Source organism: Misgurnus anguillicaudatus, chromosome 14 (genome assembly GCF_027580225.2).
Source record: "Misgurnus anguillicaudatus chromosome 14, ASM2758022v2, whole genome shotgun sequence".
Classification (NCBI taxonomy): Eukaryota; Metazoa; Chordata; class Actinopteri; order Cypriniformes; family Cobitidae; genus Misgurnus; species Misgurnus anguillicaudatus.
In genome coordinates, this window is record NC_073350.2 from 28,340,435 (window position 1) to 28,362,100 (window position 21,666).

Below are 21,666 nucleotides of genomic sequence, written 5' to 3' on the forward strand. Positions count from 1 at the left end.
TCCCTGCTGGATGTTCGCACTCATTCCAAGCCATGTGCTTGGAGAGGAATCCAGACCTCTGGCATGCTGCCATTCACCATTTTGCGCCCTGGTCAGAAGAGGCCCGTGAAAGGGTGAGGTTCACAAACCTGATATGAGGGCTCCAGAAATCCTGAGCTCCAATTATCTTCAGACATTATAGCAAAACAACAGACTTATAAGCAATTCAAAGCACAGCATCCTGCTCCGTTTTCTCGGCATCAGCTGCAATGATATCAGGTGCTTGAAAGATCCAGCACTTAAGAGATTTGAGACGTTTAAACATGCTGTATCAATGGAAACTAAGTCTTAGGAACATTGAAACAAGTGCATGGCCCAAGTGACTCAAACGAAAGGCTTGGAAAGGACCCGGCGGTAATTAAGGTGGCCTTGAGGGTCGTTGTTTTGCTACAGGTGGCAGATGTTATCGTCAAACCTACTATACCAGGTCCTGCCGTGCTGACGTACTACTGATATATCTGAATGGTTCATTATGCTTTTAATGCTTTGAAAGTGTTTACGTGGTTGTGTGTGTGTAGTCAAGAGAACTGTTGTGGAAAACTTGCACTCTATTGTTGAGAAAAGCCCCACAAGGGGAAAGTTTTTCCATCAGCATGGCTCACTTCCTTTATCCAGAAATTATATTCATCACTCGCACAGAGATGGAAAGTTTGATCACCACCACCACGGCAGCTGTAGGATTTTGTTCACTTCTTTGTTTTTTTATCGAAAGAGTAAAGAGAACGATTAAAAGTCTAATGAGAAAATTTTATGAATTTCTTTTCATTTTTAAACAAGCAAGCTACAATGCATGCATAACACTCATGTTGATTTAAAGGGGTCATATGGTGTTACTAAAAAATTTGTTTGTGTGTGTGTATTTGGTGTAATGCAATGCGTTTACACGGTTTGAAGTTCAAAAAACACATTCTTTTCTACATACAGTACACTATTGTTGCCTCTGTATGCCCCACCTTTCAGAAATGCTTTTTCAAACTTTTACAAAGCTTGGAAAGGACTCGTGCTTTGATTGGCAGCTATCCAGTGTGTTGTGATTGGCTGAATACCTCAAGCGTGTGACGGAAATGTTACCCCACTACCATATTTGGAATATAGGCCGACAAAATTGAGACTTCAGTCTTTGCGACTTACGGATCTTCTACTGTATGCATGAACTGTTGCCTACAATCTGATTGGCCAGCTAATCTGTATGTTGTGATTGGCCTGAATACCTCTAAAGTCAGCAGGAAATGTGACGCTCCTTACCATGTTTGAAAGATTCGCTCACAATGCAATGCTAACAGGAAATTTCTATTACAGGCTGTGATTTGGAAGCGGGAGGAATTATGATAATGACGGTCTTTACTACATCACCAATCCCAGAAAGTAAACTGTTGCCTACAATCCATGTTTGTTGTAGTCCAAGAAAAGAGATTTACGTTGGAGACGATAACTTGCGTCATCGTTTACTTTGGAATTTGTACCTTTTGCATATCATTAACAAACTAACACACACACACACCAAAGGAAATGTAAAATTGTGAATCGGATAATTGGTGCTTTTTAAGACAACTCAAACACGTATTTTAGTCTGGGACTGGACTTAAGCCTGTGTGTGAAACCAGGCCTTTATGCCTTTTATGAAATTTATGAACTAGAAAAAGCTGTTTAGGCAAAACGGCCGTTTAATAATAAGTTTTATTGCGATATGTTACTTGTTTATCTTTTTTTCTACATTGGACTGTCTAATGCTTTGGGCAATTCATCTTTACTCGAGTTTGGATTTTGATCAAAAATAAATAACTTCACAAACTTGGTCTGAGAAAAAACATCTATGTGGAAATAACTAAAAACATTTATTATTTGTGTGAAACTACAGTAAAATATAAATAAAATACTGCAATACTTCGAAATACAGAATTTTTTATCCAACCCTAATGGGATGCAATGAACCCCCCTACATTATTACAAGCAGTATGTGGGTTGATGGGGTGGTTTAAGGCCACAAGCTCCCTACACAGCCGATCCCTTCCTCTCGCAAATTCACAAAACCACCGCAACACACTCACAGACAGCAGCGAGAAAAACAACCTCTTTTGTGAATTCCTATCACAAATCTAAGCTGTCTCCTCATGTTTCGGTGAACGAACACTGAAGCTCTTAGGAGCGGTTTTAGTAGGCTAAAGTCACGTGATTGCCGGTCTCTGTCCTGGTAAAAAATGGGACTCAGTGTGACTTCCCCAGGCAACAAAACTGAACTCAGTTGTGTTTAGTATGCTGTGTGAACCAGAAGCACAGGTTGTCCAAAGTCTCTTTCAGGATTAAAGAAAGTGGTTTTGTTCAATCTGTGACAGACTCTAGGAACGTGATAGGGGTGCCAATGTCATTGTTTTGCCAAACTCAAGAATCAGACTGCACCTCCAATTCTTTGCAAGTTTTAAGAAATAGCCATTCGAAAGTTTTTACTTTTTACGAACACATACCTGTAAACCGGCTGCATCTCTCGTGCGATTCCAATGACAGCTTTAGGTGGGAAATGGTTGAACTCTTGGAAAAGGTCTCTGATGTTGCTCCTAAATTTGAGATCCAGATCCAGCTGAATAATTCTCGTCAGTGCTGCAGGCATAGGAAAAAAGAAAAGTACAGCAAATCAGTCATCTAATACCAAAATGACCTCATCCTTTAGCAGCCTGCGGTCCCATTGTGCATACTTAACATGCATTCTGGCTTTGCATAGCAAGATACTCTTCGAACTGTTGGTCTACCATTGCACTAGTTGACCTTAAAAGAGAAATCTGACCTTACAAGAACAATTTGTAACAATTGGACACTGTGTTGCATTAAGCTTGCATGGCATCTATATTTTTACATTGACAATAAAGGACACCTATTATGCAAAATCCACTTTTACAAGGTGTTTGGACATACAGTAAATGTGTATTGGCAGTGAGTGAACACAACAACCCTACAATGAAAAAAATTCACCCTCTTCTCATTAGACATGCTGTTTTGATTCTCTTGTTAATGTGACGTCACACTGATGAAGCCCCGCCCACGACTACTGACTGACTGTTTAATTTTACCCAAAAGCTTTTCTAAATGTGTTTGTTAGCACGTTGTAGCACTAATGCGGCTAAAGATACTATTGTTATTCACAGAAATCAGATCTATTATTTTTAACCACAGACACATTGTCGGCACATGAGACTTATATTACATCTTGTAAAAATGGCCCTTTAACAGAAATAGCAAATGAGAGAATGGGATTATACCCTAGTAGGACTTCACACATCAGATAGTCTCTTGATCTCTTATGAAAAGCCACCGGACAGTTCAGTCACAACAAATCCCTCAAGAAAACATTCTGGATGCACCATTGTGAAGCAAAGCCAAGCGCGGACAATGACACGCAATCGGAAAGCAAAACACTGGGGCCTGAACTGCGCCTGTTATAACTTGAACAAAGAATAGAGAGCGAACGAACTGAGCCCCCAATTCACTCAGGAATTTCACATCGATGCCTTTCAAAACATGCAGCGGAAACCGAGTCAATCAATATCAACAATCTACCTCGGTTATATACACACATTTCATGAGCAAAGATAAAACACACACGGGAGCAAGTGCTGCAAAACGTATAATAAAACAGAAACTCAGCACATCTAATGAGAAAAGGTGAGCTAGTTAGTAACACATACAAACTTTTCTTGTCAGTACAAAAACTAAAAGCTGTCCCTACTAAAAAAATCCAGCTAAAAAGACCAGCATAAGCTGGTAAGATAGTTTTAGCTGGTCTCCCAGCTTGGTTTTGCTGGTGTAGCTAGCTGGTCTAGCTGTGTTTTGGCCACTTTTTAAGCTGGTCTAGCTGGACTTAGCTGGTCAGGCTGGAAGACCAACTGACCCACCAGCTTTGCCAGGCTGGGAGGATCATCTTAAACCAGCTACTGCCACTTTAAATGCTGGTCTTATTAAAACCATTCCTTCTATCCGAGTTTGAAGTGCAGACAACAATTCCTTAAGTTAGCCATTTACAGGAAATTTCATCAAAATGCTGCAAATTTGGGTGTCTAAATTATTATTCAATACTGTTTTTATGTGAGGTTTTAGTGCCCGGTTTTGCACAGTTAATCCACACTACATTTTTTGCTGAAAACCATATAGCGTTATAATATTAGCCATCATAACTGTTAACATTTAAAATAAAAATAAAAATTACTGATATCTCTTTTTCTACTAGTACATTCCTATTACAGTTTTCCTGTATTCATTTAGCTCAATTGCATTAGCAGCAACGCAAAGTCATAGGTTTGATCCCAAGAAAACAAACGAATAAAAATTAAATTAAAAATTAAAGCTTGAATAATGGTTGTCAACTCACAGTGTTGGGGAAAGTTACTTTAAAAAGTAATGCATTACAATATTAAGTTAATCCCTAAAAAAGTAATCGCATTCCTTAGTTACTTTTCATGGAAAGTAATGCTTACATTACTTTTAAGTTACTTTTGCATTACTTTTTCTTACTTTGCAGGTGTTTTTTATGACTAAGAAGTTCTGCATTCCAAAATTGCATATTTTCATCGCAAAAATGTCAAGCTCTGGGGCCTCATTTATAAAGCATGCGTACGCAGAAAACGGGTCTGAAAATGTGCGTACGCCCCACGCAAAGGTTGTGATTTATAAAAAACAAACTTAATGGGAGAATGGGCTTGCAGGGTGGGATCTGAGGATGATTCATGTACGCATACTTGCAGGTGATATGGTTTATAAAGGCAACATTGCTTTGTTTTATAAGTCTCAATATTTTTGGCATATGCCATTTTTGGCTTTTGTGCATACGTAGACTTTTAGTAAGGATCCTACGCATAGTTTTATAAATGAGGCCCCTGGTCTGTAATCTACATTGCTGACTGAAACTGTTCATGCATAGTGTGTGTAATTCTGCTATAATACATTCAACTTAATGCAGTAAAACATTTTTTACATCTAATTAATTGAACTGAAAAGTAACTCGCATTACTTTAAAAAAAAAAAAGTAACTCAATGCGTTACTTTACTCGTTACTTTAAAAAAGTAATATTACGTAATGCATGTTACTTGTAATGCGTTACCCCCACTGTCAACTCAATTAGAAAAAACAGCATGATAAATCAGATGAAACCATGTAGGGATGTCTTCAATGTTCCCAAACCATGTGTCCAAGTATGCCATATGAAAAAAGGTGAGACAGAGGTTCAGTGTGTGGACCTTAGTGTATGTTGACAAGCAGATTAAAATGTGCCTTTAAAGCCCTAAAGATTGTGCTAATTTATCTCATTTGGGCCTTAAGCACCCCTGAGCAAAAGCAGCTTTTGACAAATAGAGGTCAGCGTGAAGTTCACCAGCGATATCATGACCCAAAGGTACAGTCATGGCTGAAATTATACAAACAGCGTTATACAGAACACTGAGGTGCATGTGAGTCAATCAGTTAAACATAACCTGGTCATCTGAAATAACTTGAGGCATCATCATCATCATGAGACATCATTATCATCATTGGTAGCTTTTGGCTTTCCTTTCCTCTTAGATATAATCCTACAGCAGATATACAACATGTTTATATTTGAGAACCTTATTAAGAAGATAGGAAATGATATACTAAGCCCCGGTCGAATTGGCAACAGGGACAGTAATCCACTTTATAATTTGGTCTTGACTAAAAGTATGGAGCAGGTTGATGGCCATCTGTTCTCTGTGGATTATTGCTTCACTCTTCTTGCCTTCCTACAACAAGTGCGACTTAATGCAGGCCTGAGCTGATATACACTCCCCTAAAGGATTATTAGGAACACCTGTTCAATTTCTCATTAATGCAATTATCTAAATCAACCAATCACATGGCAGTTGCTTTAATGCATTTAGGGGTGTGGTCCTGGTCAAGACAATCTCCTGAACTCCAAACTGAATGTCAAAATGGGAAAGAAAGGTGATTTAAGCAATTTTGAGCGTAGCATGGTGGTTTGTGCCAGACAGACGGTCTGAGTATTTCACAATCTACTCAGTTACTGGGATTTTCACACAACCATTTTTAGGGTTTACAAAGAATGGTGTGAAAAGGGAAAACATCCAGTATGTGGCAGTCCTGTGGGCGAAAATGCCTTGTTCATGCTAGAGGTCAGAGAAGAATGGGCCGACTGATTCAAGCTGATAGAAGAGCAACTTTGACTGAAATAACCACTCGTTACAACTGAGGTATGCAGCAAAGCATTTGTGAAGCCACAACACGCACAACCTTGAAGCGGATGGGCTACAACAGCAGAAGACTCCCACCGGGTAGCACTTATCTCCACTACAAATAGGAAAAAGAAGCTACAATTTGCACAAGCTCACCAAAATTGGACAGTTGAAGACTGAAAAAATGTTGCCTGGTATGATGAGTCTCGATTTCTGTTAAGACATTCAGATGGTAGAGTCAGAATTTGGCGTAAACAGAATGAGAACATGGATCCATCATGCCTTGTTAGCACTGTGCAGGCTGGTGCTGGTGGTGTAATGGTGTGGGGGATTTTTTCTTGACACACTTTAGGCCCCTTAGTGCCAATTGGGCATCGTTTAAATGCCACAGCCTACCTGACCATCGTTTCTGACCATGTCCATCCCTTTATGACCACCATGTACCCATCCTCTGATGGCTACTTCCAGCAGGATAATGCACCATGTCACAAAGCTCGAATCATTTCAAATTGGTTTTTTGAACATACAATGAGTTCACTGTACTAAAATGGCCCCCACAGTCACCAGATCTCAACCCAATAGAGCATCTTTAGGATGTGGTGGAACGGGAGCTTCGTGCTCTGGATGTGCATCCCACAAATCTCCATCAACTGCAAGATGCTATCCTATCAATATGGGCCAACATTTCTAAAGAATGCTTTCAGCACTTTATTGAATCAATGCCATGTAGAATTAAAGCAGTTCTGAAGGCAAAGGGGGGTCAAACACAGTATTAGTATGGTGCTCATAATAATCCTTTAGGTGAGTGTAGGTCAAACTTTTTATGTGCATAATACCAGGGCAGTAACCACAATAAAAAACTTGTATACTCCAATAATCAGAAACTTTGATATTGAAGCAATACCAAAACCTTTCCATGCACATTTACCCCACCCATCACATGAAATGCACAACATAAGAAAAACAATGTTTCTAATGGCCACAGGGTTAAAATCTGCCACATAAGATCACACTCTTTAAGAGAGATCACAGTTCAATGAAACATATTTCTTTGAAGAGCATTTTCATAATCATGTGGTAGGTCATGCAGGCACACTGTGTCACACGATCCGAGTGAAGTTCACTAATGGTGTTTTCTTGCAACCATTAGACGCTAATGTTTACAACATTAGACCATTACACATTAGCTAAATGCCACCTGAAGCAATGCAAAGGTCATGGGATCAATTCCCAAGGAACACATGTGACCCTGGACCACAAAACTGAGTAAATAGCAAGGGTAAATTTGTAGCAATAGCCAGCAATACATTGTTTGGGTCAAAATTATCAATTTTTATGCAAAAAATCATTAGGATATTAAGTAAAGATATTATGTCCCTATCGTAAATATAAAAAAAACTTTATTTAGCATTAGTAATCTGTGTTGCTAAGGACTTCATTTGGACAACTTTAAAAAGCGATTTTCTCAATATTTAAATTTTTTTGCACCCTCAGATTCCAGATTTTCAAATAGTTGTGTCTCAGCCAAATATTGTCCTACAGTATCTAACAAACCATGCATCAATTGAAAACTTATTTATTCAGCTTTCAGATGATGTATAATCTCAAGATTTTAAAAAATAACCATTATGACTGGTTGTGTGGCCCAGAGTCACATATAGTGAAGTCAGTCTATGCACTTTTTTATCTGCAAGATATAGACCATTTCATCGGACGCATGTGCGGTCACGCAATTGCACGTCTGGTTAGAACTTTACTTACAATTTTTGTTTGGTTATTGGTCTGACTAGCTGCTAAACTGAACTCTTAAACAAATACCTCGTCGAAAATAAGAAATGTTTTGGTTTTCTATGTAATCTATGTGTTGTTTTTTTGCTTGTTATATAAATAAACTACTTTGTTGTTATTTATTCTTAGCAGAGTTTACCGGAAGTTACGTGATGACCACGGAAGCCGCTTGTTTATGTTGTTACTGTTGAAACCTTCTATATTGAAATACTTCAAATGTTCATATTGCAGTATGCATATTGCAATGGGAATAACTGAATGACTTTAATACTTTATAAAAGTTGTGTATAGTAGATGCAGACAACAGAGAGATTAGCGAGACAAAGCAAGTGATGTTTTCTTTTTCAAAAAAGAATGTAAAATGTGCACTGTATAGTTTTTTAGTTTTTAAATATATTCTAATATAATGTAAATAGATGTTACAAACATAAAGCATTATCATATTGGATATTGCATCACATAACAAGTTACCGCAAATCACATTTTCCCCCAATATTGTGCAGCCCTGGTCTTTGGATAAAAGCATTTGCCAACTGCAAAAATGTAGTCACAATAACAGGAACTACTGAAATCACTTCTTCTGAGGCAGAGGAAAAGTTGAACGATTCTTTAAAGATGAGCTTTCCATTGCCTGTAACCTCAAACACATGGCATCGCTCCACAAGCAGATTCATGGCCAAACAAAGGTCAATTATTTTCACAGCTGAAGTTGTCACTTGGGCTATGCAGTTAACGTATCAGTACACCTCCAGGCCCGATTTGCCTTTAATGAACAGCCAATTCCCTCACAGTAATATGACAGGAATGTTTCTATTTAAAATGACTGCCGGACATGTGCTTCCTTTTGCTGCTAACAGAAAACGATTCGATATCATGATTCATGCACTTGCAAAAATGTTTGCACACTAAGACCGCGGTCTTCTAGGATTCATGGTTTAAACGGAGATGAATGGTGTCAGTTTCATCATTAAGATGAATTATTTTGCCCCTCAGCTGGATTGTATTGACCGCCCTGTTGGTAGAGAGTCAATGACCGGAACAAACCTTGCAGGCGAGAGAGATGAGAGCATACAGACCTCAACAGGGCGTAATGAGGACAGAATTCCTCAATTTTGATCTAAACAGTCAGTTAGTGGGTTATAATTATATTAAAACCTACTTACGTTACTTTAATCCCATACCGCAAAAAAAATATTTTTAAATATATTTCAAAATACAAAAAATATATCTGATGAAATATGGAATATGTTTACAAAAATATAATTTCTCACCCATATATTTTTGGCCATTTTTTATATTTTGAAAAATAAATACATTTTAAAGCATTAAAAAATATATTTAGCCCCTCATATATTTCAATCCAAGGAAAAATATTCACGTTGCATTGAAAGAAAAAAATTGTTTTTAATACGAACCTGTAAACATAACAGTTTTAAAAAGGTTACAATTAAATATAGTTTCAACTTCAAAAATATGCCTTATAAAATTAATTTGTATTTAGCATATATTTATAATATTTTTTGTAAATAATACATTTTTGCGAAATGTATTTAATTGCCCTTTTTTTGTTTATATACAGTACAGGCCAAAAGTTTGAACACACTTGACTAAAATGTGTTAACTATGATTTTAAAAATCTTTTAATATGAAGGTGTATGGTTAAATGCATGAAATTAGAAAAAACGATACCTGTGCCAAACAGATTAATTTCTGTTATTAGAAAACTAAAATTTTATTTTAAAATACTATTTTTGAAATAGATGACTTGCAATGAATATTACAGAAAAAGCTGTCAACAATAGCCCAGATTAAGTGTGAAGTCCTTCAATATTCTTTAAAATTTAGTCTAAAGTAAAATTTCAAGAAGCTTCTTGATAAAATGACATGAGTAGGGTTTTGCAATTTCTAGGCAAAGGGTGACTGCACTTCAGATGATAAAATATAACAGAGTTTTGATTTTTTTCACCAACATAATTCCCACAGTTGCATTTGTGTTATGCCATAGTTTGGACGACTTTATTATTATTCTGTTATGTGGAAAAATATATAAGATATTATATAAGATAATATATAAGAAATAAAGAGTGAGTGTGCCCAAACTTTTGGCCTGTACTGTATATGGTTAAAAACAAAAATATTTTTCCAAATTTAAAAATATATTCAATTGAGCATTACTTTCTACAAAATGGGAATGGGAATAATAGGTTTAGTTTGTTATAATAAAAAGGTGACAACAAAGGTGTCGAAAACAAAGACTACAACAAAGCAGATGATGAACAAAACCAGAAGAAATATACAAAATAGAAAAAGGACGTCAATGCTGGGTCGAGAAAATGGGTCACATCAAGAAAGCAGCAAAGACACAATGCTGACAAACTTCACACAAGTGTCTTCACTTAAAAAGTGTGTTTCTGCCTATTATACAGTTCACAAAAAAAGGAATGGATGAATCAGCATCAAACAGCTGTGAAATTTCCATTTTAACTGACCCGCAGGTAACAAGTAAGCTGACCTACTTCCTGTCCGTTTGTCTGACTCTCACAGAAATCTAAAAGTCTGTCCACAAGTAACAACACAGCTCTGTGGAAACAACATAGACGTTTCTAGATGCTTTTGACTCTCTCCTGGTCACTTTTTCCTCCGTTCGTCTCCCTCAATAGCACAAAGACAAACACACATTTGTGCTTTGGCACCCCTGTGAATATAAACACTCCAATCACAAAATCTAAGACAACCCACTGAAACAAGCTGAATAACTCACAAGGGTTTCTGAGTGAATATTTGCCACAAACCGTTTTTGAAGAAAAACGTACAAACAAAACAATATCGATTTACAAACCTCAAAAGCAGAGATATGAATTGAGTTTTGAACTAACAAGAGGAATTTGCAAGCAAATCGACCCAATAAGCACACACTGCTGTTTTTCAGAGTAACGCCTGCGCTGCTGGTTAAAATATTTTGTTTTTCACAGGTGCCATCCGACATCTTTAAGGCATTCTGGTAAGAAGTTGCCTGAGGTGAGTAAACTCGTGCATGTCTTTAAAGGTCATCGCTCATAGAGAACACAACATCAGAATAAGTCCAAACAAACAGGATTGACAAAAAAGCTGAACAATATTTTTCTTTTTAATCTGTAGAGCCACATTAAACTATATATTTACTTACAAGAAGCAAAACATTACACTTTTTACAATGTATTATGCCATGGTTGGGTAAATATAAACAACAATAGGTCAATTGAACCTAAAATTAATCTAAAATTCATTATTAATTTTGTCCATATTTTACTCAAACATAAGTTAAAAACGACCCAGTATTTCTAGAATGACAGCTATATGTTCAGTGTAAAAGCAATCCCACATTGTAATGAATGTTTAGTTGCCTTCAGTTTTTAAGTTTAAACAAATGGCTGTGCAGTGTCAAAGTCATTTCAAATTAATCTTAAATTTTGACTTGTGATTTGCTAATAGTGAACGTGCAATATGTTAAAATTGCTTAATATAAAGTTAAAGTGTAGCCAAAATTTTACATTTGTAAAGTCAATGATTATACTTCAAGGCAGGGTTGAAAATCTCTTCACATCCTGATAGCAATCAAGTGGTCTAAGGGGCAGTTTCCCGAACAGTATTAAGATTAATCCAGGACTAGGTCTTACTTATATTAGGACATTTAAGTGATTTATACAAACATACCTTACAAAACACAGTACTGGTGTGCATCTTGATACTAATGACAATGATATATGTTATGATATGTCAGTGCAAAATGTTTTTAAATTAAGGCCACTTAAACATGCATTTTAGTCTGGGACTAGGATAAGCCCTGTCCAGAAAACCACCCCTAAATGTATTTATATACAGCGGGGAAAATAAGTATTTGACACATCAGCATTTTTATCAGTAAGGGGATTTCTAAGTGGGCTATTGATACAAAATTTCCACCAGATGTAGCCATCAAGCCAAATATTGAATTCATACAAAGAAATCAGAACATTTAAGTATACAAGTTGAGTCATAATAAATAAAGTGAAAGTTCTCCAAGAGCCAAGAACCACTCGAACAGGTACTTTGCATCAGCAGGTACAGTTGTTTAAAAAAAAAGTATAAGCAATGCACTGAACCGCCATGGCATCCATGCACGCTCACCATGCAAGACTCCATTGTGGAACGAAAAGCATGTTGAGGGTCGGTTAAAGTTTGCAAAAGAGCATTTGGAGAAGCCTGTGGATTATTGGGAGACTATAGTATGGTCAGATGAAAGAAAAATTGAACTTTTTGGCAGTCATTCTACACACCATGTTTGCAGAAGAAATGGCACTGCCCACCACCCCAAGAACACCATACCAACAGTTAAGATCGGGGGTTGACGCATCATGTTTTGGGGCTGCATTTCAGCAAGGGGTACTTGCAGACTTCATATTATTGAAGGCAGGATGAATGGAGAAATGTACCGGGACATTCTGGATAAAAATCTGCTGCCATCTACCAGAAAGCTAAAAACAAAAATAGGGTGGACATTTCAGCAAGACAATGGTCTCAAACACAAGGCCAAGGCAACAATGAAGTGGTCAGTCAATCACCTGAACTAAATCCCATAGAAAATCTATGGAGAGAACTGAAGATCAAAGTTCATAAAAAAGGGCCAAAGAAACCTTCAATATTTAAAGACCATTTGTGTGGAAAAATGGGCCAGAATCACTCCTAAGCAATGCAGACGACTGGTCTCTCCATACAAGAGGCATCTAGAAGCTGTAATCACCAACAAAGGCTTTTCTACAAAGTATTAAATAAAGTGTGTTCAATACTTATTCCCTGTGTCATTTCACTTTATTTATTATGGCTCAACTTGTATACTTGAATGTTCTGATTTCTTTGTATGAATTCAATATTTGGCTTAATGGCTACATCTGGTGGAAATTTTGTGTCAAAAACCCTGATAAAAATGCTGAAGTGTCAAATACTTATTTTTCCTCTGTATATGTATATCTTCTGTGGAAGGCGCAGGACCATAAAATTTTGTTTCAATCACTCCGAATGCAACGATAGGATGCCCACACCCGGCTGGACGGCACAAAGCAGTATACGGTTTTTGTCATGCTGATAAACCGAACTTATATTGAAATTAAAAGAGAGGCAGCAAGAGACAGACAGAGAGAGCTGTGGATTACTCAGCAGTGGCGTCACAAAGGATGATAGACCGCCCCGTCCCCTCCCTCTACCCAGCACTGTGCCATGTGCCAGCACAACACCTGTGAGCGAGTCGGGTCATCTGACACCACCGGTGGCCTCGTGTTCAAATCTTTTCATTGGTTGACTGATTGAGGGGGTGCATTCAGGATGGCCGAATGTACTGACCTTTAGACTGTGCGACAGGAAGAAAGAACGGAAAGTTTAGATGAATGCGTGTTCTGTAGCTGCCGCTTTATATTGGAAAAACTGGGCCACATGACCGTGAGGCCAAATTGTCTTTGCAAAGTGCTAATTTAATCAAAGTAAATAATTATTGTCACTTTTAAAAATGGGTTTGACTTTAGTAAACATACTTTCCCTTTAGTAAACAGATCATAAGACTCAGAAAAGTGAGAGAGTGAGAGAAATCACACACTTCCCCTTTTAATAGTAAAATAAAAATTATAAATCTTATAATTTACTCACCATCATGCCATCCCATATTGCCATATATAATCATTTGGCACTCACTGTGATGGATCACAAGCCATAACAATATAATTTTTCGGTACAGTGTAAAAAAAATCCTTAAAAAAAACGATAAAATTGCGGCAGCTGGGGTGCCGTAAAAAATACAGTAAAATAACAGGCACAATAAATTACAAACATTTTCCGTAATAAAAAATTATGTAAATCTGTAAAAAAAGGTCAAATTCGGGCAGCAGGGGTGCCTGAAAAATACCGTAAATTACCGTAATACACAAATAAATTTTTCTGTATTTGGTCACCTAGCTTACCTGCAGGCATAATGCGATGCATTGCCACAGACAGAAAGAAGATGGCGTCGCTGTAGTATGCACCAGACCCTGCGCTAAAATGCTTCTGCATGGCCTCCACGATGGGGAATAACTTCTCTGTAAGCGAGTCCACATTGTGAAACACCACCTGGAATAGATGACGAGTATGTTTGTGTTAAATAAAGGCACTGTTCATATAAGCCTACATTAAACTACATTTTTATGCAGAATCTGTGACAGATTGGGCTACAATGTGCATAATTTTTGTGAATCTGCATGTGAATGCATTTAGCAGATGCTTTTATGCAAAGTGACTTACAGTAAATTCAAGCTATACATTTTATCAGTATGCGTGTTCCCTGGGAAATAAATCCACAACCTATAATAAACTGAGCTACAGAAACAGACATACAGACCTACAGTTGAAAAGATATTGCACAAATATGTGCATACAAATGATTAATGAATGAGACATTGTGAGGTTTCTGCACTGATGAACAGAAGTGATTTGTATGTCTGTCTTTTGCTGGGGTCTTAAACCTTCCTGCCATATAGGTCTTGTTCTCAGATGTTCACCAATGAACCTCGACAGCCTTCGTTTACTGTTCCCTCCACTGGAAACACACAATACCTGTTTGTCTTTGCTAAAATCAGGCCCCTAATCCAATGCAAGGCTTTGGCGTCGACTCGACTCATGCAATCAGATAATGCGTATCTGTCTCCAGCTTACACAAAGAGGATTGTGGGGTTAGTTCATTATAGATTTTCCATTAAGGTTTTGATTCCAGAGGAAATTTTATGTTAAGTCCACTAAGTTTTTGCACTAAAACATTTAAGTTCGATCTAAATCATGCATTTTGCAAAATAACCTTTTAAAACTTCTAGAACAAAAGCAAAAATATTAAGATATATACCGTTTACATATAGTTATATACATAGTTATATACAACTAGAGGTCGACCGATAGTGGATTTTACCGATATTGATAACTAAGTTGGTCCCTACTTGCTGATAACTGATTAATCGACCGATTTTAAAATAATAATAATAATAATACCTTACATTTATATAGCACTTTTCTCAGTACTCAAAGCGCTTTACATATGAATGGGGGAATCTCCTCTACCACCACCAATGTGCAGCATTCACCTGGATGATGCGACGGCAGCCATATTGCGCCAGAACGCCCACCACACACCAGCTTATTAGTGGAGAGGAGATAGAGTGATATAGCCAATTAGTATGAGGGATTATTAGTAGGCCAACGGGCAAGTTTGGCCAGGATGCCTGGGCACACTCCTACTCTTTTTCGAAGGACATCCTGGGATTTTTAATGACCACAGAGAGTCAGGACCTCGGTTTAACGTCTCATCTGAAGGGCGGACATTAAAATGGATACTGGATAAAAAAACAAACATAACACTCAAAGTGAAACAGTGATGAAATGTATTACAAAATAATAAAACAACAATACTGAACCATGAAAATGTGCTAAAAATATATATTAATAAGTATTGAAGTAAATACTTTTGTGAAATATAAAATTGAAAATACATAAATGTACATTATACGTGTAATATTGTACTTTATTTGCTTCTGTTTACACATTAAATGATTTTCTAGTCAAAATAACAAAGATGGTGGATGGGTGGGTTTGGATGGATGGATGGGGATGGATGGATGGGTTTGGATGGATGGATGGATGGATGGATGGGTTTGGATGGGTTTGTTTGGATGGATGGATGGATGGATGGATGGATAGGTTTGTTTGGATGGATGGATGGATGGATGGGTTTGTTTGGATAAAAATATTTTTTGCTGATAGCCAATTGTCCCACCAATGATCTATCAGTGCCTGTATCAGTCTACCTCTAATACAAACTAGTTACATTTTTAGAAAAAATATGCGATCAATCCATCCATCCATCCATCATTGGCATCTATTTATCTATCAATCATTGGCATCTTTCCATCTATCATTGGCATTCATTCATCTATCTATCTATCCATTATTGGCATCTATCATCCATCCATCCATCCATCCATCTATCATTGGCATCTATCAATCTATCAATCCATCATTGGCATCTATGAATCTATCAATCCATCATTGGCATCTATCAATCTATCAATCCATCATTGGCATTTATCTATCATCATTGGCATTTATCTATCATCATTGGCATCCATTTATCTATCATTGGCATCCATCTATCCATCATTGGCATCCATCTATCCATCATTGGCATCCATCAATCAATCATTGGCATCCATCAATCCATCACTGGCATCCATCAATCCATCATTGGCATCCATCAATCCATCATTGGCATCCATCAATCCATCATTGGCATCCATCAATCCATCATTGGCATCCATCAATCCATCATTGGCATCCATCAATCCATCATTGGCATCCATCAATCCATCTATCAATCCATCTATCAATCCATCCTTCCATCCATCCATCCATCCATCCATCCATCCATCCATCCATCCATCCATCCATCTATCCATCCATCTATCTATCTATCTATCTATCTATCTATCTATCTATCTATCTATCTATCATTGGCATCTATCCATCCATCTATCTGTCATTGGCATCCATCTATCATTGACATCTATCTTTCAATCATCGGCATCTATCAATCATCATTGGCATCTATCAATCCATCATTGGCATCTATCCATCTATCAATCTATCTATCCATCATTTGCATCTATCCATCATCTGTTCATCCATCCAGTAAATATTTCAAAAGAAAAGAAACAAAAAATTCATGTCTGCCCATGCAAAACTGGGCTTAAAAACATTACTTTCAAAAAACCTCTCTGCTCTACTACATGGTTTTGTTTTAGTACACATGGAGAAACTGCATGAGGCCAAGCTAAACCTTCCAGGAATTCAAATCAGTTTTAAACCCAAGTCACATCCACATCCTGTAATCTCTATTACTTGCACATGAAATACTGTGGTAATAATTAATGCAGTATTGTGAAATCAAGGGCTTCTGGCAGTATCACAGGTACTACGAGCTCAAACACTTTTATGTCCTCCTGACAGTATGAAATAGTTCTGGAGGTGAACAGCTCCTCCCATTAATAAGACTGCACTTTATTTCTGCAAAACAGTGAAAACCTAAATGTTTAATCAAGAATAAGACTTTAAATAACACATATACTAAAAAACCGCTTGCACAATGGGTCTAAGTTGAAATGTTCTCTTTCATTCTGGATGGCAGGAGCAGTGACTGTAACATTGAGGGTATTTTACAGTATTTAACACATATTTGTAAAAACAATTTTAACAAAAAAAGAACACAAAGAAAGGCCTTCTCAGCTACCGTAGTTGCAACTCTTGCTTCATCAGAACAGTGTGTTCAACACATCACTGTTTGTGCAATGTTTTGTCAGGGCTGAACACCAAGCCCAGCTCATTTGCATTTAACAGGACACACACACCCAACATGGGCACACATCTACAAATTGTCAATTATAACATGCTGTAATAAATTATCTATACAAGACTATACGAGCTAAAGCTTTAAATACGTATTCTGGGGACACCAAAGTTTTATCTGACATCTTTAAAAAAAAGTCTTGTGAAATGTCCTCTGTAAATGCTAGCTTATGGCTAAAAAACAACTTTTGGATTTACAAGGTGAAAAAGCTATTTCAAGAGATTAAAACAATCTATTCACAGTGGTAGAAGTAATACAATCCAGTAGAATATGTTTAAAGAGCACCAATTATCCGATTCACAATTTAACATTTCCTTTGATGTGTACGTGTGTATTAGAACATGTTAAGGATATGCAAAAGGTACAAATCCCAAAGTAAACGATGATGCGAGTTATCGTTTCCAATGTAAATCTCAGTGTAAAGAGCAACAAGGATGAATCTCAATGACCCCTGAAAGCAGCTGACAGTTTTATTTCGCTGTCATTCCTTCATGTGTCTGAATCATCGTTTGTCATGTGGGAGAAAGTGTGGGTGTTTATCAACCTTACTTGCTTCTGCTGTCTGTGCGGTGTAGGTCGAGGGTAAAGCAGATGATCTGAAACTGCATTAATCAAATATTGCAGCATGATAGCGTGGCCAGAGATTATTATTATGGGATGTTCCATTAAGCCAAATGCTCTTATAGCACACGTGTGTGTTGGAAAAGACTGGATTAAAGGAAGGTAATCTGCAATTCTGTAGGCTCACGACATCTCTGCTAAACTGGTCATATAGTTTATCGTTCAGCTGTAGAAAAAAAATGGTCCCAAGCTGTCACTGGGGAAATTCCCTTTGAAAAGACCCAATTTGTACAATTTGGGTGCAGATATGTTAAATTTGGTGTACATTTGAGTTACTAATATGGACTATTTAGGTGCAAATGTCTACTTTTGAAAGGGTACTGCACCAGGGGCCATTTTTTTTTAAAATTTTTACAGTATATAGATGTTGCTGTGCATTAGTCTGCAAAGAGTTACTGTGAGTAGGGCTGTCACAATGATTAAATAATCATCTCATCGTGATTGTTTGACCTTATTGCGATGATTTCAGATCACCGAAATGATTGCATATCTCTCTAAAAACACAAGGGGGGGCTGCAGCGCCTGTATAAACAAGACAGTATCAGATGGCACTCCTTGACTGACAATGTAACGCTATACATTGCAAAGCCATTTAATACAGTGGAAAAACGGCATTTGAAGAAATGCTGCAAAACGTTGATAAGCAGTATGAATTGCCACGTAAAACATACAAAAATTTGTATTTTACAAAATTTACAAACCAGCAATTCCAAATTTAAAGGAACAGTATGTAAGAAATTTATATCAATTAATCATAAAATGGCCCTGATATGTCACTAGACATTAAGAAATCATTTTCATTTCAAATACTTATAACACTGACAACAGTGGTCTGGCCAGGATATTGTCATTTAAAAAGTGGAGTTGTCATTTTGTGTATTGGCCACAGTTGGGTGATTGCAGTACCAGTTTTAGCCACAAGTTTTGTGATTGCAATACCAGTTTTGGCCACAATCCTACATACTGTTCCTTTAAGTCAGGTTTTTTTTTCAGATTTGGAAAGATATGTTCTTAACTAATTACTTTTAAATGTGTTATGTGTATTATTATTTGCTGCCATGTAAACATTGCAAAATATTTACATTTTAAATAATCACATCAATGTCTGAAAATTTGTTATAATCATCACAATTTATTAGACAATTAACCGTCAACCAAATTTCATAATTGTGACAGCCCTAACTGTGAGTTTATAACCTCGGAGATCTGGTTTAAACTACAATACACGTTTGCCAGGTTTACTTAAATCCTTCACAGCACGATCAGACTGAAGATCCTGAAAATCCCAGAGGAAACGCACACAAACATTATCACAGAGTAACAATGCGCCCAATTCAGCAACAATACAGTCACTGGAGGAAATAAATTATTTACTCTAGTATGATTTATAGTACCACCATTAACACTAGTTTATTAAAATCTGGCTTGCATGATGCATCATTGATCAATGAACTACAAATAAGCACCACAAGTATACAATAATCACATAGATAACACTTTAAATACAGGGATTTCATAAACCGATTCTCCATAAAGCCACTGAGTTGTATAAGGGCAGATCCTGCTACATCTGAAGTCATTGGGAGGTGCTTTTGAGAAGCATAGATCAAGAACAACACCATCAGAAAGTCACTTTATAGCAGGTCTCCCAAAAAGATGAGAAATCTTTCAAAAAATGTACATTTAAGCATTTGGTGCATTTATCCAATGTGAGTACAGACCATTCGAGCTATGATTAAATCAAGTATGTGCGTGTATAACTTAGCAAAGTATGTCGCTGAAATCAACAAGCAAGCAAACAAATAACTTGATCTTCTGATTAAAAAATTCTAAGACACAAAGTCTCTGATAACCGCTGGTCTAATCAGTCCTAAGGAAGTATGTGGTGGATGAGAGCTGCATGTTATTGTTGTATGAGCTGATGTAAAGGAAACATCTGTTGTGTGACCTCGCTGGTCTTGTGGTGTGGGGTTGTGAAGATGACGTGTGCAGGTCAGATCTCTGCTGTCCTGCACTGCCACCTGCTGTACTGAAAAAGCTTTTCACCGTTTAGCGAAAGTAAACAGTAAATGTGTTTGACACCTTGCACAATGCAGCCACTGTGAATAATATTAACCCTCTACAGCACAGCGTTGCCCTCAGGCAGCAAACTACCTTTTTGAGCCTCACACCGCCCCTTTAAATATATATATATATATATATATATATATGTATAATATCACCTGTCATGTATGTCCAGTTAAATGAGGGGCTGAAGTGGTTGTGACCTTTTGTTTGGGGGTGGAGAAGTGCTTTTTGTAAGCAAAGCCATGTGGGATGCAGTGCCACCAATTGGCAGGATAAATGTCACTGATTGTTTAAATTGAAATAATTGTACAGAAAAAATATGCATCAGTATGTAAGGAGGTATGTTTGATTGTCTGAAGGCTTTTTTGTTTTTATTTTCATACGCAGACTGTGGTTTTTAGGGTAGAATTGTGCTATAAGGGTACTAAGACACCAAGGTTTTCTGTCTCATAAGTTTAATAAAGTAACAAGCAAAATGCATGAGAAAGTTTAACTCTAACAAACACAAATTATTCCCGTTAAAGGCGGGGTGCATGATTTTTGAGAAACGGTTTGGAAAAGGGAGTCGGGGAGGGTACCAAAACACACCGACATCATTTCCTGGGTTGTGTATGTGTGGGGCGGTTCTATCAAAAGAAGGTCCAGATTCTATTGGGGTAGGGGTGTGTTTGTTTAGGTGATTTCAAATGTCAACATTGGTTTTCAGAGATAATGCAACCCGCCATTAATCAAAAAACATATTACTAATTAGTTTTATGGGCAACATTGTGCAGTGTGCCTGAACAAAAGTAGTCTAGATCATGCCAAAATGGTGCATAACACACACACAAACATGCGCACAAACACAAATTTGTTGGTTTATATGTTTATATGAAAATGTGGATAGCATTTACACATGCAATGTTAGTTAGTTACAATATATTATATTGCTTGTTTTCTTATGTAATTGATCATATTAAAAACCTTGGTGTTTTTGTACCATTATAGCAAAATGTCGCCCTGAGGCAACAAAACAAATTCTGGGTAGGGCTGGGTATCGATTCAGATGTTCCAGATCGTTTCGATTTCGATTCGCAAGCTATCAAATCGGTTCGATTTTGCTTCTCGATTCGTTTCCGAATCTTGGGTCAATTTTTATACTCGATTTTTGATTCAACTCAATGAATATATTATATATTATATTATGTTATATTATATTATATTATATTATATTATATTATATTAGAATAAAGACTGAATGAATGAATGACAGGCTCGCCTCTCCCTCCTTGGTAACATTGCGCAAGGAAAAAAAGAGGGTGATATCTAGTGGTGAAAGCTAGTAATTAGATTAACGTTAATCTTACGTTCAATGTTTGCGAAAATAAATATGGGGGGAAAATTCGATTCGTGGGCTTTAAGAATCAATTTTGAATCGGCCACGTAAAAAAAAAGATTTTTTTGCCCAGCCCTAGGTCAGACCCCCAAGCTCGCAAGAAGTGGGGTAAAATAAAAAAATATAATAATATACACCCAAGGTGGTTATGCGG

At 37.1% G+C, this 21,666-nt stretch overlaps 1 protein-coding gene across 2 annotated transcripts in view; it reads right to left on the minus strand.

Moving 5' to 3' along the window:
• xxylt1 (xyloside xylosyltransferase 1) overlaps positions 1–21,666 on the minus strand; it is a 42,294-nt gene that overhangs the window by 19,066 nt on the left and 1,562 nt on the right. For both annotated transcript variants that reach the window (XM_055184076.2, XM_073876186.1), the window contains exons 3-4: positions 13,986–14,133; positions 2,502–2,634 (exon numbers count right to left, since the gene is read on the minus strand). In XM_055184076.2, the coding sequence (XP_055040051.2) occupies positions 2,502–2,634; positions 13,986–14,133 (281 nt within the window). The remainder of the gene's footprint in view (positions 1–2,501; positions 2,635–13,985; positions 14,134–21,666) is intronic.